Consider the following 21,843-nt stretch of genomic DNA (forward strand, 5'->3'; position numbering starts at 1 on the left):
CATTGCTGAAAAGAAAGGCACGTTGAAGCTTGTTTAAAGTTTGCTGCACAACATTTGGAAAAGCCAGTGAAATACTGGGAGAATATAGTCTGGTCAGATGAGGGCAAAATTGAACTGTTTGGATGCCATAATACACTAATGGTACTGGCAAACGTCACATTATTGAAGGGCAAATTTACTGGGACATTCTTGACAAAAATCCGCTGCCATCTACCAGGATGATGAAGATGAAACGAGGGTGCGCACATTTCAGCAAGACAATGATCCCAAAACACACAGCCAAGGAAACTCTCAATTGGTTTCAAAGAAAGAAAATAAAGCTGCTAGAATGGCCCAGCCAATCCCCTGACTTAAATCCCATTGAAAATCTATGGAAAGAACTGAAGATCAAGGTTCACAGAAGATTGTGTGGAAGAATGGGCCAAAATCATTAAAAATGGTGACGTGTTAATACTTATTTCACCTGCTGTATATTGTCTAAATCTAATCTTAGTGTGAAATTTGACTGTTAAAATGTTATTGCACATTTTAAGAATGAGAATTATAACTGACTTTATTATATACTTAATGATTCTGTGTGGTAAATTTCACATCCATTGAATCACAATTTTATAGACACTAAAAAACGATCCAGATGTTTATGACTTGTAAATGAGCAGTTTCCCCTTTCTTCTATTTTCTCTCCTTCATGTTGTAAATAATGTTATGTACGCTTTAATTTTACCAATTGATATTTATTTATCTGCACGACTGTTTATTTAACTGTACTTTCACTTTAGCTGCATATTTTCTGTGGTGAACACATCTTCAATGTTTGTATATTTACACGTTGCTAAATAAAGTTGTTTGAATGCGTAATGAATATGATTCTAAGTCAGTATTTAATTTAAAACCTTTCAGAGCCACCCACCTTCATGTCAGCCCAAAAGACACATCAAAGCCTCCCGGGCCATAATCTGTGTGGCCCGGGAGACATGAAAGCAGAGCAAATGAGGCGTCTGGCAACTGTCCGCATCACATGGGAAACACGGCCGGTCCAGAAAAGGTCAGAGGGTTGTTCCCGTGAGCCGACATCAGACCTGCCACACCTCCGCTGACCCCCTGCGACCTGTCTCCACCGGACCAGTGCCGCTAGTTCCAGTGAGACGAGGTCAGTTTGATTTGCTCCAGACTTGTGATTATAAAAGATGGTGTTCTTAATCAGCTTCCTCCCTGGGATTCATTATACAGCCAGCAGTGAGTAATGAGCGTATCCAGAGCTTTGAAGCTCACTTTAATCAGAGCACTGAAGGCGATTACTAAGCAACAGGAACTTGCACATGTCTCAGGAGGATGCATGGTGATGGTGGATGGAGTGATGTTCGCGCGAGGAAACAAGATAGAAGTCAAAAGCACTTGGGCTTGTATCACTGTGCTCGTGGCTCAAGCATCTTTATTATAAGATTTGAGTGCTGCGGTCCATGATTGTTGTTACAGATAGAAACCAGAGAATGACTGAAACAAGGGATCATCGTTCCTGCAGGTGGAAAATGTACATCTGTGACAGATCTTAGCAGACGGCACTTGTTTTGAACATAGAAATATAAAGTTACTCTAAACTATCACTCACTGATGTGTGATTAGATTTTAACACCATTCATTCTTTGCTGAAGTAAAGAAGTGTACACAGACTTTAAAAAAATATTTAGTAAAAAACCTTTTGATAAAGATTCGGAGGGAAATTGTGATTTGTGAATATTAATAATTAAATGTATAAAAAAACATTTGGGTGACTGATGGGTAATGTAGGATCTGAATCTTGAAGTTGGTATGTTTTGAAAGTGGTTTAATATACAATTCAACTCAATTAAATTCAGTTTTATTTGTATGGGATCACATCTCATCTTATCTCATACATCATACCGTTGTTGTTGTTGGCTTTCAAAAATTATATTTTGCTTACACCCGGAAAATGAAGATTTATGTAAATGTATTTCTGGCATACAGGAAGAGACACTGCAATTTAACTGAGTGGATAAGTGGTGTTGACACATGCAGCACACTGCACCATGGACAATTTACAGCCCTGTTTTTTTTTCATATTTTTGCGTTCACACCTGCCGTGTTGTGAAGCTGATGTTCTAAAAATGCTAATGTGGAGCGAGCACTGGGATTTCTGGGTAACCTTGGATGTATTTTCGGAGAATCTTAAATTCTCTCAGGGAGCTCGTGTCCTCACCCTGTGGAATGTGGATTCTTGGGAATATGTATTCAGTTTCGAGAGGATCAGTGGCATCAGCTTGTTGCCCGTAGTGACAGTTATGCAATACTCAAATTACCTCATGCAGGCATAACTAAAGGGTCAAGAAAACATAAGACTGCACTGCCTGGACAATGTTCTGTTAACTCCTGAATCAATATGAGCACTGTGATTGCTCAGGCTGTTGCTATGCACTGCCAAGGGAACCAGTGTCCCTGTAATCATTAGTACAAGGTGCCTTCATGAGAGGCTTTTAGGTTTTTACATAAACAGCATCAATCATTGACTGGATCAACATGGATTCAATTCACTGCATGAGCCACTTCCAAGTCGCTACTGTGTAATTTCACTGGGAGAATGTGTATTAGACCGACTGCTCTCATGCATGATGGATTCTCACTGGGGCAAAACGAGAATAGGCGTCTTCGTCACAAGCTGCTTTTGTTTACATATTTGATTTCACTGCGGTCACGTCGACATCAGGCATTTAGATTTGACATTCAGATATGATTTGAGCCTGTGTGTCCGGTGTCGACATGGAGCTCTGGTCGCTCTGTCCAGCTCGCATCTCTTTCGCACGGCTCCAACACAACAAAAACCAACCAACCAACTACAAAAAAGGTCAGAAGACGACAGACAGAAGAGCCACTAATTACACTATCAAATTTCAATCAATCAAATGTATTTATATAGCACGGTATCACAACAAACATTTTTCTCAGGGTGCTGCACAAAAGTCCAAGATCTTAAGAAACGCGAAATCCAACTTGTTCCACACCGAGCAAGCATGAGCAACAGCGGGGAGGAAAAACTCCCAAGTGGAAGAAACCTCCGGCAGAACTAGACTCGGTGTGGACGGCCTCTGCCAGGACCGACATTACTATTGTTTTTGAGTGTCTTGAATAACGTTGAGAGATGAGGTGTGTTGACAAATGGCTGCTAGCTGCTCCCTTTTTCTGCCCGTGTAGTTGACGTATAGAATGTGGATTGACAACACATTAGATCTGGTGATAAAGTGATTCATAACTTAATTTCGGATCTTCATACACATCAGCAGAGCTCGGTTCTTGTGTGGGTTCATGTGATTTTATCTTGGAAAAGAGAAAATCTACACACCTAAGCTTTTTTTTTTTATTTGTCAGTGACGTGTCAGAATGCTCTTCTTGGCTCTTCAATGCTACTTCTGATAGAAAAACAGTGTCGCCATCTTAAATACCTACAATCCATTTTAAAGATACAGTAAATATAAACATAGTAGATATTGTTATAAATTTACATAGAAAAATATTGTACAAAATGTCATATTTAAACTCGCATGTAAAAACTCATGTCACATCAGAAGGTGGTGATTAATAAATGTCTGTTTTCTATCAGACGTCTGAGGAAGAGCTTGGTGCTAACAACGTTTGCTGGTAAATAAATCCTTTAACGTGAGCTTTAAGATGTGCAGATTTTCTTTTAATCAATCATTTTATGTTTGGTTGATCCAGCACCCATTAATAGGTTGTTCCTATTTTGTTTACCTTATCTGGAAAACGTAGCAGCATTAGACGTTAGAGCCTGTGAAAGTGATACCCTGAAGATCTTTACTTTATCTACGAAATATGTCTCTGAGCATCATATGTCCCACAAATCCTGCTAAGGGTTAAAAACAGCTTAAGTGAGGATTATAACGCTGCATCCACCTCTCTGTGCTGTATCTGCGATTTGGGAAACAAACAGAAAGATGTGTGTTATCCATGAGTCTATTTCTTCTGTAGTCTGAAGGGATTAGTGTGGTTTTAACTTTGCGTCGGTATTTTGTGTTGGTATGAATCATATTCTAAGAGTAGGAGGCTGTTCCTCAACCTCTCGTTTTAGAACGAAATCCCTCTTTTGACATCTCATATGCCAAACCTGCAGGCTTTGGAGGAAGACAGAAAAAAATAGGAGAGGGGAAAAAAAAAAAAAAAAGAATCTGGCCTCAGCAAGGAGATGCCCGTTTCCATGGCAATGTGGAGCATGTGCTTATGTGTATGATGACCTCACACATACATATCCTCCTCGCCAGCCTCTTGTGCTGCCAGGATGCAGAAAGCGTGTTTGCCTCCACGTGGCACATGGTGCAGTCACATGTCAGGACCCGCACAGGAGGTGCACTTTGTGCTCAAAACGTGAGAAGGGGCCGGCTCGGGTTTAAAACCTTTAGTGCCACAATGTGTCGTTAAACTTTATTACTTTCCAGGCTATATGTAGTATAGTTTCTCTGTTTTCTGACTTTCTTAAGATGGAAAACATTAATGTCTGAAAGAAATATTCTTTTTATAAAAAGTATTCACATTTCAAAACAAAGTTACGAGGTGCTTTACGAGTTAAAATTAAAGGCAAACAACAGGAAACAAGTAAAAGCTAATTTAAAGATCACACAGCATTAGAGCACAAATACAAAAATAAGAAATGTTACAGATGAGAAAGCCCATTTATAATGATAAGGAGATTGCCACAGGCAGATGGAGAGTGGGAGCCCTGACAGAAAAGGTCACCTCTGATCCTCAGCCATGACTGCGGAATGGAGAGTAGGGCCTTCGCTAAGGATCTCAGGTTATTATGCAAAAGGTGTGAAATGCACAAGTCCAGAATGAGTCTTAGAAATCCTAAAATTAAATTTACTGGAATCCAGTGAAAGAGGAGCTTACATAACAATCTGCTCTGTAACAGTAGAAGTGATAGTATTAAAGGTCCAGTGTGTAAGATGAAGTGAAAGGGATCTATTGGCAGAAATTTAATGTAGAATAATCCTCATGTTTTCACTAGTTCATTTCATCTAAATTGTACAAATTGTATTTTTCTTTACTCCAGAAAAGGCCCTTTATATTTAAATACTTTATATTTACATCGAGGGGACCCTCTCTATGGAGGCCGCCATGTTTTTTACATTAGTCCAGATTGGACAAACTAAACACCACTGAAGGCTGCCACAGGTTCTTTCATGTTTGGAAGGAGAGGGTGAGGGGGGGGGGGTTCAGCTGCAACATGCAACTTCAACACTGGATATCACAAAATTCTACACACTGTACCTTTAAGTGCTTTCCACCATGCAGAATCATCTGAGGGAAAGATGAGGCTTATTTAAAAAAAGCTCCTGTCTGTGTCAAGGTGTAGCATCAGACAGTGTGTGGTGGTCAGGATGGAGCTGGGTCTGTATTTTGTGCAAATCACTGGATGTCACCGTTCTTTCTGTCATCAAATCTTTGTTCAGCAGAAGAAGCATCAGAAGCTTCATGAGGTTTTTTTTATGGCACGTCCTTATCTAAAACCCGCCCTCTGTTATTGATACCATCATAGTGGAGCTAAGTCTCTGACTGGCCACCTACTATCGTGGTATATAGACACACAGCATCTTTCTGGTCCTCTTAAACTGAATACACATTCCTCAGTGGGCTGCTGTCGCCCCCTAGTGTTAGAAAGGAGAACTCGCACATAGGTACTCAAACCTTTAGTTACAGGTATATGCAGTTCCACATTTTGCCACAAGAGAGAAACGTTATGTATTTTTCAATGTCCTGCTCCTCAGTCCTCCTGTGACTCCATGATTCCACCATTATTCCTCTCACGCCATATTGTGGTGTATTCCACATTACGTGTTGGGTTTCCATGAAACATAGAAATGATGGCTTTCTTTGGGACAATCTTTAGAAAACAAACACAGACAAACACCTTTATTAGGACTAAGTATCGACTTCCATTCGAGTACAGGCACTTGAAAATGTATTAGAAGTTGAGTTGGACAGCTGAATCTCAATTAAGTCTGCACATTAACAGAGTGTGTTACTTCTCATGCCTCAAATCACACGGTTTGGTTTCGGGAGATGTGCTCACCTATGGTTCCTAGAGTCTGGAAGAGTAGAGGAGCTAGAGCCTTCAGTTTGGGTTCAGGAGGCAGACACCCTCACTTCATCTGAGGTTCAACTTCTCTGATAAAGTTTAAGGTTAGAGTTGAATCAGATGAGCTACCCCCCCCCCCCCCCCCCCCCCCCACTTGTGGTACCTGTTTAGTTGTAAGATCTCAACCTTTTTACATTTAATGCTTTGAGATGATGTATATTGTGATTTGAGTGATCTGTTACAGAAAGCTTAAGAACAAGCACATTGCTTGGTTCACTGCTCTTTCCAAGGCTTAAGAATTAAATGTCCAGTTAAATGTTAGAGGTCTGTGTAGAAACATGAGTCAGTATTGTTGACAATTACATTTGACCATGAAACAATTGAAGGGCACACGTCGGGGAAGAGCTGAGCTTTTAATGAATGCATGAAAATCAAAACCTCATTGAGGATTTTCACGTTAATTAATTGTTACAGTGAGACATCCCAGAAAGGAATTTCATTCAATTATTTAGAATTATGTCCACATGGATAAATCACAAAAATACAGTTTTAACAACTGACTTAGGAGTCCTGAAAGTATTAATCTGAACATTTAGGACCATAAAAATATTCGTTGTGGATCAGGTCCAACATTCACTCTTCTTCTCTTTGAAATGTTCAGTCCTCATTGACGGATGTTTTCCTCTGGGACAGCACCAGCTCCTTCACCTGAGGCGTCAGGGTCATAAGCTGCGCGCGGACGCTCCGGGCCTCCTCGTCCTGCTCCTCCACCTTGTCGGCCTTGCCCTCGGCCTCCTCCTGTTTCCTGCCCTGACTCTGGCTCACCAGCTGCTTCACCACCAGGCTCTGGTAGGCCGACAGCAGCTGCTGCTGCTCCTGCAGCAACACATGGACGCAAGATAACATTTCAGCAGTTTACCTCGACGAACAGACGCTCTATTACACCGACACTGCGGCAGATGGAGATTACAGACATCTGCTGAGTCTGAAAAGTGGATGTAAACAATCCAAAGATGAAGTGACGCGTTGCCAACATTTGCTGACGCATTTAGAGCACACTGAAGCACAAACACCATTATGACTGAGATAAAGATGTACTATTTCAGGTTTCCTACACCTGTTTATGGATCAAAAATAAACAGCCCCAAATGGATTTTGTCTGTTACATTTTCCTATTATGGTTTTCCCCTTTGTGTCTCCACAGACCGTGTTTCCATGTCTACAGTGGAGGGACCTGCTATTTGCATACAGGTTCGTGCTGGGGACAATGCTCTGCAAATAAAATAACATAAGAATAGAAATGGGCTTGAGACAGCGATCTTATCCAGCTCGTTCAGACTGGTCAAACTTCAGCTGACCTTGAGGATGTAGAGAATAAAGGCTGTAAGTTATTGGACATAGTCTTGGCTATTTACACATCTGCTCTTCAGGTTCTGAGCTTCAGCACATTTAAGTTCCATGGTTTATGTCTAGAATTAAGTATAGAAGGAAATATAGGTTAGATATATCATGTTATTCACACAGTGGCCTAACTGATGGGCTTTGAAACGTATTGGCAACGTAATGTTTCTTTGGCAGCTGTTGATTCAGAGTGAGTTTGATCACAAAAAAGAGTTGGGATTTAGACTGAGGTGGAGTCTGTCAACATGATAATGATACAACAGTATAACAACAAAAATAACAATAATATAGCTATCATTAATGACTATTTCTAAATTATAATGTTAATTTTGACAGTACTGGTTGGGTTTTTGGTCACAGTGAGTGTCAGACATACTGTAGGTATTCGGCCTGTGAGGACGCCGATGATCTGAGGCACGCAGCGTCCCGGAGCGTGCAGCATGCAGTGGGTGCTGGCCTGAAACAGCAGCACACTGGTCAGATGGAGAACCAGAGCCGGGTCCTCCGTCTCCTTGAGCTGCTCGGTGAGGGCCTGACGGTGCAGGAACAGGGCCTGTCTGCAAACACACAAACACATGCGTTAACAAGTCACAAAATCTACAAACACCCACTCACATCTGGCTTCTGTCTGTTATGGTAATAGATACAATTAAAATTCACTCCCATGTCAAATGACTCTGCAGTAGACGCAGGTTATTATAGGCTCCTGCTCCGATCAGTATTGAGGGAAACATGACACCTGGGTGAATGTGCTAATTTGGCAAGAGAGTTAGGTGAGAGTGCCTTTGTTTGTGACGTTAAGCATAATGCACCAATTTGTGACCACATGCACGTACCGGTACTTTTACATATGTTTACCTCATAAAATTTAAATATTTGCTACATTTAATACAAGGATCTGATTTCATACCAACATGTATGTATTTCAGATAATAAGAAAAAACATAGAAGGCCCCTTGAAGAAAATAAAATCACACCTCTCCTTTTTCTTGTCTCCCTTCTTCAGCATGAATCCACACACTTCAGCACAGGTCTCTATGTTGGTCAAAAAGTCTTCAATCGTCTGAAAAAAAACAAGGTGAAGACTGTTTTTATACTTTATCCATCACAGAGAAGCAGCATCTGATCATGCACCTGACAGGAAACATGCTGGACTCACTTTGCCATTCAGACAGTTGTGCAGCTTCATGAGAGGTCCTTTACTCTCCTCTGACAGTTTGCCCAGAATCTTCACTCTGACCTGAGGCGACATGTCAGAGACGATCAACATCCAGTCGACGTTAACAACTCCCACAGTGCATTTCACACAATGACACATGGTGTTAAAACTCTAACTTGATTTAAATCTGATGCCAGGCTCTCTGACTGATCATCGCTCCCTGAGGCTTCTTCAAGTCAAACACAGATGACATCAGCAAAAGTGTTTCCTGACCTCGCTGGCGATGGAGCTTGGGTTCTCCACAGACATCATCATGTCAGAAGCCAGGAAGTTCACCAGGATGTTGGTGACGTCTGTGCACACAGTCTTCAGGACGTGCTTTGCGATGTTGACCTGTGTCTCATCTGCAAGAACGAAATATATGTTACATTCATTATAGAATAAATTTAGGCTCCTATATAATGTGTGAATTGTTGCAGATTGCTCGAATAATGGCTCGTCTCCTACACATGCAACTAGTATCATTGTAAAATACAGAGTTTAACTGTACAACAGCTGTTAGCAAAGACAACAGGGTCAGCAAGGCCTGTGATGGATTATTAATGTTGCGTTCTACTCTCGCAGCTGAGGCTTGTTTTCTTCCAGAAGGGGATCATGTGATAAAAGCCTGACGAAGCAGCGAAAGCTACATTGTGACCAAAAAGACCCAATCAGCAAGAGACTGTGAGTCTACCTCATTGGTTCCAGACATGTCTGTTTCTGCCTGTCCGGAATAAAACACAGCCTTGGACAACCGAAACGGGTCAGCAGCAAACTTCTTTGTTTTAGTGGCTCTAAAACTCCAGAGTAGTGTGGACACCAGACGTATCCGTAGCAGAGTTGATGGGGTCTCCAAATAAAAACGTAGTAGTGTGGCTGTAGAGTGATCTGTCCAAGTGTACAGCTTTAGGCACAGGTGGGAATGAACCCACATTCTGAGATGGTCCAGGACGCCTGTGACCACATTCTTTAAGCTGAATGAATGCAACTGTGTCCTGGGAAACATTGAAGGACTGCCTACTCCTCTGACCCGCTACAGTTTCATATAATTCCAAAGTATTTCTACTTTTCTCAGTGATTCATGTATACTGAAATCTGTAGCCACCATCACAATATTTACACAGACCACCAACACCCTTTTTTTTTTTTTTTTCAAATGAATAAAATTTGGCTCAGTGTGAAGATGTAAAGAGCTCGTTTGACACCGAGAGGAGCAGTTTATTACTGAATTAATTACTTCAACTCTACCTTTGTTTTGTGTTAGTTTTGACAAGCATAATTAATTGTGTGATGCATATTTCTAATCTTAACATAACCTGATCATTGACTTTTTTCATTTGTGGCAGGAGCATTTACCGGAGAAGAACTTGCTGCCCTTTTCAAAGAGCCGGATGTTGTTGTACAGGTTGGTGATCTCCTCCTGCAGATCCTTCATGCTCTTCTTCTTGTTGGCCCCTGATGGGGAGCTGGTGGAGGACATGAACACTGTTCGCATCACCTCCTGATAGGCTTTAGTGAGAGGCCTGTGGAGACATGAACAGTCAGAGAATGATATTGCTGTTCTCCCTGATCTTTGGAGAAGTTCCCACTTCAGACAGAAACCTGTGCGTTACCTCACTAGATCCTCCGCCAGCTCAGAGAGGATTTCTTCAGGGCAGTCGCTCACTCTCTGTTCTAAAACAGCCACAATCTCCTCCGGGACCATAAAGGGGGCCTCAGTCTGCCTGCTGCGATCTTGGCAAAGGTAATACACAAGCTAATTAGTCTCACAGGAAAACTACATTAAACTTTGTCTTCCATTTTGCAAAAAAAAAATGCTTAACAACCCATGGGAGAGATTTCAAGCCAACCAGCCATCACGCTCTTGTTACAGTGAAATGCCTAACTGAAAAGGCTTAATGTGCATACAGTGACATTACATCCCGGTGAAGATAAAATAGCTTTGTGGCCCTCAGCATACTTTGCTGTGAAGTTACGTTTTCCTCATCACTGTCCTCATCTCTTCGGCCTTTCTTCTTGGTTTTACGAATACGGATTTCTCTGGCATTGCCTCCTCCGCCCGATTTCACACTGCCGCTGCCCTCTGAGAGACAGAGAGTTAAGAGGTGTCATTTAATCATAGATAATTAAAGAGAATGCTGCGTGTCATGGTGAGATGGGGGCTATTTTAACAAACCTGTCGCCTTCTTCCTGCGTTCAGCTTCTCTCTTTTCCTTTTTAGACGGTGCTGAGTTCTCGGTCATAGACGACTGCTTCAAATCATCCTCAGTTATCAGAAACACAGGGTTGTTCTTGACTTCCTAAAAATCACATCACACAAAACACAAACACTGTTCTTTTACAGCTGTAAAAATCCCCTATGTATGATCATATGTTTTCTGTGAAGATGTGTGACAGTGGACCTTCTGAGCTTTCTGCTGCATGGCCTCGTCAAATAACGACAGGCAGTTGCTGATGAATTTCTCACTGACGACCACCGTGCCTCCCAGTACTCTGGCAGAAGACTGGATATCTGTATTCCTCATAGCCTGGTTGATCAGGATCCCAACGTCCTCCATCGACAGGCAGCTAGGCAGAATCGGCTACAGCAGCCAGAGTCAGATGAGAGAAAATTAAGTCATCTTTATTTTTTTTAAACAAAAAAATAACAATGAATGTAAAAGCAGTTAACTTAAGCCATGTGTGAGCACCTGTATGTCAGTCCAGGTGGCAGAGCTGACAGCTTCCTCCACAGAGGCCTCCACCTGGTCGACCAGAGTCTGACCCACACAGGCGGCCCTGAGGAACAGCAGCTTGTTGGACTTGAAGCGTTTTTTGATGTAGCTGGGGGGGTCGGGGATCCCCAGTCTAATCAATGCATCGAACTCTGTAGGAAGAGAACTTCATCAGTTACACACAACCCTACTGCAGACCCAGAATGATACGAGGGGGTCATGGGTTACCAGGAGTCACGCCATGAGCCTCCTTTAAACAGTTAAGATTACACCGAACCAAAGAAAGCTGACATAACACCGCCCCTGGGTGTGAGTTTAGATATCATGCCTACGTTCTGGAATCAGATGCATGACTCACACTGTGTCACATCTTTTTTGTAATTATATTGTTTTATGTCTTTGACTAACACATTCAAATATATTACATTCATTAAAAATTACATCCAAGCTTCAACTCTGCTCATAAAGAAACATCCACATGTCAACATTTTAATTTATGTTTCTCCAGTTTTCCATTAAAGACTATAAAAGCAAGCTTGCAATAAAATATCTGAATTTAGTGCATTGAAATGAATTGCACATTCAGGGTTTAACTCAAAAGACTCAGGGGGACTAAGGGCCTGTCCCAATTCACCACTTAGCCCTACCCTATGTTTTGCGCATGGCCATGAAGGGGTAGTGTTGTCCCATGTTGCTGCTCATGTTATGTTTTCAGAGTGTGGCAGAAGTTTCTATCTGTCCTGCAGATGTCAGATGTGTCACTATTCTAATGTTGGTTCATAACAGTTGTTAAAATAATAATGTTAGTTGATATTGTTTGTCTCTGTGATTAATACAAAAACATACCTAAATATCCGTTCTGCTGGAGGAAGGAGTCCACCCAGGCATTCTGCGTTTTGGCGTAGATATCAGGGATGTACACGGCTTTGTCCTGTCGCCCTCCAACCATGCTTCCTTTCAGGCGTCCAGTATTCACCAACTCCTCGAGGACAGCTGATAACAACAAAAATCCAAGTGATTGAAATTCACTGTGGAACACAGTCAAATAAACAACTGTAAAACATCAAGAGGAGTCTCTCCTTACAGTACAGAAGATGTTCCTGAAATCCAAACGCTCCGATCATGCTGCTCACAGGTGTCGGCCTACAGACGGAAGTAAAACATTGAATATCACATTCAAAACAACACATATAAGAAGGTCAATGGGTCTCATGCATGAATAGTTTTGTTAGTTAATACTTTGCTAGCGCTGGGTATCACCGTTGATTTTCCGGGATAAGGAAGATATTTTCAGAGAACTAAAGCTGTTTACCACAACAAATATATGAGTTCCACAGGTTTTTATAAAGATCAGCTCTACGTGTGAGAGATTAAAAAAGAGCAGAGTCGCTGAGTAATGTGCCGAGTGATGAGCCCCATTGGGGAATGTTATAGAATAATCGTTCATTAATTGAGGTCTAAGTTTGAAATAATCGTGGTATTGATTTGAAGTCACATCCCCCAACCCTTGGTACCATAATTCTCTTCCTTTGTGAAGAAAGGCAGAGTACTTGTACATGCTGGTGTGAGCCGTCTGTTAAACATCCACAGCAAGTTGTCTACTATTACTTGCATCTGCCACAAGTTGTTTACAGGAGTGGTTCTGGTATGAAATATCTCAACACTGTTTACCTTGTGATGGCGCTGAAGAGCCCTCGTATTCTGGCTTTGTGTCGAGCAACAAAAGCTGGAGTGAATATGACTCCCCTGTTGTACTGGTCCATTTCCCCTTGGATAAGCTTCCCAAGACGCTTCGACAACTCCTGAGATAGAAACCGTGAAGTCAGCAATGTAATGTGTGTGTATAAAGAAGCTACGGTCAAAAACAATGAGGAATCAATTGTCTGAATACAAAGATAACACAGTTTATTAGCAAATGTATCATGAGATTTGTTCACCTCAGATAAGAAATCTCCGGGGAGGTCATAACTTTTGCAAAGTTCTGCAATACTGATCAGACCAGCCTCCTGCAGTTTGTCATTCACCTCCTCAGCTAAACGGTTCAGGTACGTGCTGCGGACAACACAAGACGATCAAACCACACATCAGTTCAGATTCACCCGGTTTGTTCTCTAATAAAGTTTGAGTCTTTTCAGATCCTGCTTTTGTTTTCACCCACTTGAGAATTTCTCTCAAACATGCACTGAACTCCAGATCATGTCATGACATTTTCCAGAGGGCCTGGATGTGAGGAAGTAAATCTCCGAATCAGAGGCTCAGAGTTTCTCCAGCCAGCCCCATAGTGAAATATGATGTCAAAACACATGATCTCCACAGCAGATCCAATTCTGCGGACATTCTTCAGAGTTCATGTCTGAAAACGGCTGGACCAAAATACTCAAAACACCTGCACTGTCTGCTATCCTGGGTCTTGTGTCGTGCCTCACTCTGTCACCTGACAACATCTCACAACTACAGTCATAATTTAGAGTCTTTTGATCTGTGTACTTCAACTGAATCAGAACAATAAAAACCCATGAACCAAGTGTCTGATGTGGGTTCATTATTTGATTAACTATTATTTTAGAATGTTTTGTTCAGGTTTGGCTCACAACACAGACAGAAGCATGCCAAAGAGTCCTTGGGTAGGATACTGATGAATGTGGTTTATAGTGTAAAGATCTCTGAGTGGTTGTGAAGAGTAGAACAGCTCTAAATAAATACAGTCCATTTACCATACAGAATATATGAGGGCAGAATGGATCCTGTTTCATGGTAATGTGCAATAACTGTCACACTCACTTATCAATGAGTTGTCCCAGTACGAGCTGGACGTCTTTATCACTCTTCACGATGTCACTCGCTCTGTTTTCCACATGGACCCAGTCCACGTTGAGAATCTGAACGAAAGGAAGACGGTCGTGACAACATATCCAGAATGTTTGAGTAAGATAATGCTCTGGCTCTGAGCTTCCATTACATATGGTGCAGGACACAGACACACTTGTTCATACGAACCTGCTGGAGGTCGACGATGTTGACTCGCCCTGTGGAAGGAAATGACAGGATTGATCCATCACATCTCCTCCTGAATATAACAGTGGTTGACCCCACAGCCCGAGACCACTCATGTATGGTTTACATGGTGATGTGAACAGGAACATTTGTGGACCATGAGTCTACTTTGCGTTCGGCTGTGACACTGACCTCCGTGCACGTACAGCTCATCTCGGATCTCCCTGCTGATCTGCGCTGGGGTGATATACTCTTTCCCATCGAGCGTGTGCACCACATCCAGCTTCTTGTCCAGAACCAGTTTGGTGATGATCTCAATGCAGTTCCTCTCAGACAGCCTGTGGACAGTTTCACAGTAAGTGACGGCGTCACCCTGCCACTCACAGACATGTTGTTCTCCCTCTCTAGTTCTTGCTAACCACAGCGTTTAAATCAGACACCGTTTAGCTTCGCTGCTAGCAGTTACCTTTGCACCGTGTCGGCGAACTGAGCCCTCTGGAAGTCCGCGGCGAGCCGGCGTATTTCTTCCCAGTCGGCCGCCATTGTCCCAACTCAAAGTGTCGGTACAGCGAGTCAGCTGTCAGAGCTGCTCCCGGACGCTTCACTCTCACAGCGTGCTAGCTAGCTAAGAAGACGCCTCTCTCTGTTTAGCCACACGTCAACACACTGTGACGTAGTACGGGGAGTCGCGAGGGACACATTTCCTCCGCTCGCTTCCTGCACCGTGGTCTGTGCCTGCTGAGAAACTGGACTGAACCCACGAGGCCTTTCACTGGATCCGTATCAGTACAGGCACATTAGAGATTTGAATAATCCATAAATACAGATATATTGGATCGATATACTAAATCTCTTAATAATCAAGCCCCACCGTATATTAAAGAGCTCATTGCACCGTGTGGTCCCAATAGATCACCTCACTATCAACATACAGACTAGATCCACCACTGAACAACAATAATGATGATAATAATAATTATATTATTACAAATACTTTTATTATTATCTCTTCTCTCTCCTCCCCTCTTTACTTCACTAAATTCACGTTGCTTTATCAGATGCAGGACAAGCAGAACTTTTTTGTCCCTGCAGTCATTGACCTTTGTACAAAAAAATTGCCTCTCAGGGCTAAAAAAGATATGTTATTATTATTATAGTTATTATTATCATCTGGTGCTGCCATTATTAATAACGTCATTGCAGTTATAAATAGCACCCCTATTATTTTCATTATAATAAGTAGATGGTTACACAACTGTACCCGGTCTCTTTCTCCTCTCCCTCTCCCCCAATCTCTCTCTCTTCTCTCCCCTCTTTACTTCCTGGTCTCTTTCTCCATCCTTCTTCCCCGATCTCTCTGTTCTCTCCCCTCTTTACTTCACAACTGTTGCTGGTCTTTTCCTCCTCTCCCTCTCCCCCGATCTCTCTCTCTTCTCTCCACTTTTTTCCACCCACCTCTCCTCTCTGTCCTAGTTTTTTTTTCTCCACAGCTGCCAAACTATTTGCTCATTGATGGAACTGTTGGGTTTCTCTATAATTGTTAAGGTCTCACCCTTCACATGTAAAGTGCCTTGAGATAATGTGGGTTTTGATTTTGTGCCATTCAAATAAAAAATTATTGAGTTGAATTAACAATAGGGAGTGCAACACAATTTTAGGAAAAGTCAAAAACTGGGGGAAATGCAGGTGTACATAAAATAGAATCTCTGTCATTAACCTACACATAAATACATTAGGCATGGACACAGACATAATCTAGAGCTGGACCCTCACTGTGGATCTTTCTTTAACCTTCTATGCAAGTCAATTCAGTTTGATGGAATTTCATTTGTACAGCACCAAATCACAACACGCATTATCTCAAGGCACTTTACACAGCAGAGACCATACAATATTATAAAGAAACCCAAAAGTCCCCACAACAACAGAGTGCATTATGAAGTGAAGTAAGAGACACAATAGGAATAAAATATTTGTATTCTCATTATAGCAGAGTTGCCTCCTAGCTGTAAGCATAACCTGGCCTGTAGTGTTCCTCTTGGCAACAGGTAGCTCTATGGATACAGTCTCTATTGGAGGGTGATGGAGAAAAAGAGTGTGTAGTGGTTGTCACCTACCCCCAACATCTTTTTAACAACAGCGTATGATGTCTTTTGCTACATTTATCCGAAGAATAAGAGCATTAATAAAAGGTTTGAATATGTGATGAATGACAAACATATGATCCTGATCAAAGACTATCTGACTGAAGAAAAAGTGAAGACAGTATAAATCTAACCAGACAATTTTATACGTATCTACGTTTAGCTTTATCGTGTCACCTATCTCCAAAAGTATACTCTCTTTTTTTATTTTGAGTGTACTGACCCTTTAATTTTACCTACCGTGTCTGTATTCATGCTATTCATCAGAGCTGAAAACCAAAATAAATACAGAAGAATAAAGAATAATTTTAATTTGCTTCTTAAGTTTTTTCATCTTGTGGCTGATGAAATCATATGGAAATCCCTGTCTCAAATGTTCCATCCTGCCGCTGCAGCTCAGTGAAACCTGATGTGAAAAGTAATGGAACAAACTCAAGTTGCAGTGGAAAGCAGTAAACTCTAGAGAGCAGTACACTACAAGCTACTGAACTCCTTGCAGGTCGGTTAACAGATGGTTCTGTGCTGTATGAAACACTTCATCATGCCAGCAAAGACCTGGTAGGAGTGAAACTCTGTAATTATATGTCATGTGCATATTCACTGCAGGCCTATATGTAATTAATTGCAGGTTCATTTTTTAAAAAGCACAATCTCAATGAGAGAACTGTCCCTCTGTGTCTGGCAATGTTGAACTATGTCTCAGAGCCATGTACACTCTAATAGCCTGCTGTGATGAGGAACTTCTTGAAATAACCCCTCCATATTAACCAGCTTCCATATATATATATATACATATATATAGTGAAGCTATAGCTCTGCCACTGGGATGAAATGCACATGTTCCATAAAGGTGAGAAGAATCTAATCAGTAGCCTGAAGCCAAGTTTTAGAATCAGGAGTAAAGTTGTAAAATGATTTCTTCAAACTTCTGGATGTATTGTATGATTTTCTCTGAACATAATATCTGCCTTCAAGCTCGGATTTAAAGGACCACTCAAGGTAAAGGAAAAGCATGAGATTAAAGTATATGTAGTGTGGAGTGTGTGGGTGTGATACAGTTTCCCTGTAAGAATAAAGAATCAGAGTCTGGCGGATATAAGATCATTGAAAAAGAGCAAAAATGTAGAAATAACCTCTGTAAAAGTTTTCTAATGGAATTTCCTGAACTGGTTTGAGGGTGTTGGATCCAGTTGGACAGCTGCATTTCCTAAATGAAGCTGATCTTATGCACATCATAGAAGTAGCCATAGCTTGTTCTGGTTATATGACATTATGTGTTGTGGCTGAGTGGATGTGTGAGTTTGCCAGTAAACTCTCTCAGGTTTGAATCAGTGCTGTCAGGCTAAATCTATAGGGGGATATTCAATTCAATTTTATTTGTATAGCGACATATATATATATATATATATATAAATACATTAAAGTTGAGGAAAACTCAGATTTATATATCTGCCATAGTTAAGCATTAATACATACTAGAGGTCATGTATGGGAATAAGCTTTTAGCTTCATCATGTCTCATGCGGAAATATTTTAGGTAAGTAGACTGGATGATTGTATTCTCAAATGTTTCTCTAAGGCAATTTGTTTTTCAATTTCAAATTAAATTTCAAATGGAACTTTGCTGAGGGATCAGTCATGTAGACATAAAAGATAAGGTGTTTTTCATTGGGTTTTATTGCACTTTAATGTTTTCCTGTTTTTATGTGTATTTGTCTAATGGTCCATTAAAGAGCCGACATTGCACACTAGATTACACTCTGTGCTCTGGAACATTAATTCATGCTACAGCATGCACTTGTGCCAGAATACAACTTTAAATTACCAAAGAACAAATATATAGAAAAGAGCAGGTAAATTTCAATGAAATTAAAATGACTGTAATTCAGAAGGGCTGGAGCAGATATTCAGGTTCCTCAGTTAAAGTAAAAATGCAAAACTCATTTGGGTTCAAAATGTCAAACGATGCACTCAAACCAAACGAAATTTGCATCACGTTCGGTTTGAACACACTATTACACATACAGTACTTACATACAGACAAATAGCCCCCTGCAAATGCTGTATTATTATATTTAATTTAAATTGTATATTAGCAATGATGCATTTTATGTCTGCATTTTTACACTAAGAATAAATAAAGGTTGATTAAGTGCTTTGTAACTAGTACTGTCAAATTAACTAGTAGAGTTACAAGTACCTTAAATATCATAAAAGTATGATAATTAGCAAAACATTGAAATAGGTAAGTACTGCAACATTTCACAGTTTTTGTCTTTCCTGCATCCAAGCACAATTTTGCAATTCACCCTTTGCAGTGGGAGTTTGACTTTACTTTTAGTTTACATTTTTAATTGTGTCTCAAGAATCGGTCACTACTTTCAAAACTATGAGCAGAGGTAGAAGGAAGTTCATTCATGGTAAAGGTAGGTCAGGCTCAGCCTAAACACAATTACTGTATATTTTAACATCATAGTCATTTCCCAATCATATCTTACACATTTGTTTTAACCTCTGTTATTCTTGCATTTTGCAGACAGATGCTAAATGAATTCTTTGCACAAATTATATATGTGACAACCAGATGCTTCATGGTTTCTGCTGCTGTGTGATGGCCAAGGAAACCTGAATGATGTCATTTGCGGAGCCGTAATGCTCCACAAGGTGTTCTATTTATGAAATATGCTGCAGAGCATCTGAGAATGAAGCCAAAAACAACCTGAACCAGATTTTTATGTCACATTCTGCTCTCTATGACCCTGCACTAATCTGTTAAAAGAAGTAGCTCAATGGCAACACCAGAAATGACTAATTGAGTCCTCAAAAGCTTTAATATTAAGAATTAACTTAAAAAAAGAGTTTGATGAAGCCGCCTTTTTCGCAAAATAACAATAAAAGTTCCCCAGACTAATTTCAAACTTCAAAGCGGAGCTTCCCTGACAAAATTTAGGTCATATTTCCACAGAGAGTAAGCGCTGTGGGACTGCCTCTTTGAATTGTAATCAAGTTGAGGTCCTTTAGTAAACACGTTTGTCTCCGCAGCCGCATCCTGTGACTTCAAACAGCTTAAGAAAGTGATCGGGGAGAAAATGTGCTTTGAAGATGTCACTGAACAAAGCTTGAAAGATGCTTGTTCACATTTATCCTTTTTGTTTTCTTAAATGCATGCAGAAAGTGTCACATTCAGCAGGTTACATGAAAATCAGGCCACTGGGAAAAAGGCAGTATAAGGTTTAAACACACTGTTAAAATACAATCCATGTGCACATGCAACAGCTCAGTACACAGATTTCTACTACCACAAACTTTATTTTGAAATCACAGCTTTGTATTAACAAGAGAGCTGGAGTCATAAAACACGTCGCATCCTTGGACATATCAAAGCTGCTTAAAGCTCAAAACAAAGCAGCACATTCCAGGAGTTTTCTGAAATTAGTGTGGTGAGTCACAGCTCTGTGCACAAAAAGGTTGAACCGTGTGCACTTTCAGAATGTCTGTCCGCGGAGGCATTTGTAAAACTGCACTCATTTGTTCACGTGAAAAACAAAAGGTGTACACTGCACACCTGTGGCACTGACTATGTGAAGTGTGTGTGAAGCGACTCTTGTGTTTGCCACAGTAATTCTAACATTCCTTCTGGTGTAAATGGAGGCGGTTTCAGACAGTGTGTTGATAATCTAACAAGGATTCTGTGAATTTGAAGCACACGGTGTATGTTTTGATCCAGGTTTGAATTTAAATGTTTTCAATACGAAGATGTATTGTGAATGATTTGTCTTTCATCCTGCCACACTGTTGTCACAGAGATAGATTTCCTGTCAGAAGTCTTTGTGTTCCACAGACACACTTAAAAAATATATAATTAGATGTGATAGACAGAGCGTGGTTGGTGACTAGATTTTTCTGTTGTGCCCTCTGCAATAACTCAAACATTTGTTCTAGACGTCATGTTTAAAGCTGAACTAAACTTATTTAAATTAACGATGTTGCTTATAAGGAACCCAAAAAGAATTATCATCAACCTCTGAATTGTCTTTCATGTCTTTGCTTTGTTTTTTACGTCCTGAAACTTTATTGTTTAAGCACAGCCTCATTATCCATATCAGTGTCATGTCCACAATATGAAATTGTTTTCAGCAGTAAATGTCCAAAACCCCACAGTACACTGTAACACCAGTATTCCCCACTTCGAATGGCTCCATTTTCTGCAGCCCAGCCACCCAGATAGCCAGCTTGTTAGCTTTGTCACTGGCTCGCAATAAATCATGGGATGGTAAGCGAAGAAGGATGCACCCATTGGATCCTGTATTGCTCATGAATAGAAGGATGCCTTGTCCACTGGCATTTGAAGGTTTATGGGACAGCCTATGGTCCTATGCTATGGTTACACCATACGCGTTCTGTATTCAAATGCAGCCTCTGAAGAATGCAGCATCTATTAATGAAGCTTTACATTTTACTTTCGAAAATTGGACAATGTTAGCTTCCACATTAATTATGATCTAATAGAATTTTGGTTCCATCGCTGTAGTTATGGCCATCGTTTTGTTTTTGGCACTATGACAAGTCAAAATTTGACCTGGAGGTTGAGATACAAGCTGTGGCGGATATGAGTTTTTGCCAGTAGGCTTTGTTTTCGGTCCAAATAAAACTGACCAAACTTGAGATTAGTCAACATTGACTTTCAATAACACCTGGTTTAAATATGTGTCTCAAGTGTCCAAAGTGAGATCCAATTGAGATCTGATCGCTCTTTCCAGCTCACGTCACATCCTCCTCTTGTTTCAACCCCAAAATAAATAACAAACTCCAAAAGGGTTTAAAGAAGAATAGAAGATGACAGTAATTCATAGATTTTTATATTTTATTTGTTTAGTTTTCAAAGGAGGGGGAGAATCCATCACTCCATCCTCAGGTGTCTCGAATAGCATCCATAGTTGAGGACTGAGTAGAGAAGAATGCTTCCTGTGTTAACTGGAAGATGTAAATAATAACTTCCTGTGTTAACTAAACCCCTCTGGTTTGGAAGAGTCACAACGTGGTTATTATTTCCGCCCATGTTGATGTTGTATGTGGTTTGAAAAGAAATTGCATTAACACTTGTCTGTTGCGTCTCAGCCACATCTGTTGTCCACACAGGGAGCTGCTACATGGGGTTTGTGGTATGACTACTGAACTTCCTCGGGAAAAAATAGCCTATACTTAAATCAATGCCAAGACTCTACGGTAAGAAACTGTGCATCCTTCAATCCTGAAAATATTTCATTTCCTTGTTAACGAATGAATGGA

The 21,843-nt window shown here is 40.8% G+C and overlaps 1 protein-coding gene across 1 annotated transcript; it reads right to left on the reverse strand.

The window, feature by feature from the left end:
• Positions 1-6,497: 6,497 nt before the first annotated feature.
• ufl1 (UFM1-specific ligase 1) lies at positions 6,498-15,079 on the reverse strand. Its single transcript, XM_020091948.2, has 19 exons — positions 14,877-15,079; positions 14,603-14,748; positions 14,414-14,442; positions 14,198-14,295; positions 13,354-13,468; positions 13,088-13,218; positions 12,501-12,559; positions 12,263-12,409; positions 11,393-11,568; positions 11,105-11,284; positions 10,879-11,002; positions 10,663-10,785; positions 10,316-10,436; positions 10,059-10,225; positions 8,937-9,067; positions 8,664-8,744; positions 8,482-8,567; positions 7,881-8,061; positions 6,498-6,979 (listed from the first exon to the last, which is right to left on the reverse strand). The coding sequence occupies exons 1-19, from the start codon at positions 14,951-14,953 to the stop codon at positions 6,761-6,763; spliced, it is 2,391 nt and encodes a 796-aa protein (XP_019947507.2). The 5' UTR covers positions 14,954-15,079; the 3' UTR covers positions 6,498-6,760.
• Between the last annotated feature and the right edge of the window lie 6,764 nt (positions 15,080-21,843).

This window comes from Paralichthys olivaceus, chromosome 19, assembly GCF_024713975.1.
Source record: "Paralichthys olivaceus isolate ysfri-2021 chromosome 19, ASM2471397v2, whole genome shotgun sequence".
In the NCBI taxonomy this organism is placed as follows: Eukaryota; Metazoa; Chordata; class Actinopteri; order Pleuronectiformes; family Paralichthyidae; genus Paralichthys; species Paralichthys olivaceus.